This window comes from Myotis davidii, unplaced genomic scaffold (assembly GCF_000327345.1).
Source record: "Myotis davidii unplaced genomic scaffold, ASM32734v1 scaffold3578, whole genome shotgun sequence".
NCBI classification, from domain to species: Eukaryota; Metazoa; Chordata; class Mammalia; order Chiroptera; family Vespertilionidae; genus Myotis; species Myotis davidii.
The window spans coordinates 206,358-206,875 of NW_006289094.1; the positions used below are offsets into that span (position 1 = coordinate 206,358).

The 518-nt window shown below is 67.8% G+C and overlaps 1 protein-coding gene across 1 annotated transcript in view; it reads left to right on the forward strand.

Annotated features, from left to right (window-relative positions):
• Positions 1–518, forward strand: part of ATHL1 (ATH1, acid trehalase-like 1 (yeast)) — a 7,883-nt gene that overhangs the window by 4,128 nt on the left and 3,237 nt on the right. The window contains exons 8-9 of the mRNA XM_015562388.1: positions 36–172; positions 277–410. Coding sequence (XP_015417874.1) covers positions 36–172; positions 277–410 — 271 coding nt within the window. The remainder of the gene's footprint in view (positions 1–35; positions 173–276; positions 411–518) is intronic.

The window sequence follows — 518 nt, forward strand, 5'->3', positions numbered from 1 at the left end:
CGAGAGCACCGAGCTCAGCCCCGCCTCTGCCTTAGCCTGCGCTTCGCCGCTGCCCTGGCCCGGGACCTGGGTCGGCCTGTCCCCAGCCGGTGGCTGTCCGTGGCCGATAAGATCAAGGTGCCCTTTGACCCGAAGCACAACTTCCACCCCGAGTTTGATGGATACGAGCCTGGTGAGTGGACTCGGGGTCCCTTCGAGGCCCCTTCTCCCTCCCGACGCCCTTCCCCACAGAGGGTCCGGTCCGCCTTCCCCCCTCAGCAGCCCCTGTCCCCCCAGGAGAGGAGGTGAAGCAGGCAGACGTTGTGCTCCTGGGGTACCCTGTCCCCTTCTCCCTGAGCCCTCAAGTTCGCAGGAAAAACCTGGAAATGTATGAGGCTGTGACGTCGCCTCAGGGCCCGGCCATGACGTGGGTAAGAGGGGGTGGTGCCCCGGCAGCCCCAGCCCTGCCCCCCTGCCTGCCCTCCCTCCCATGCCTGGGACCTCACCCCAGCGTGCCCTCTGCCCTCTGCCCTCTGCCC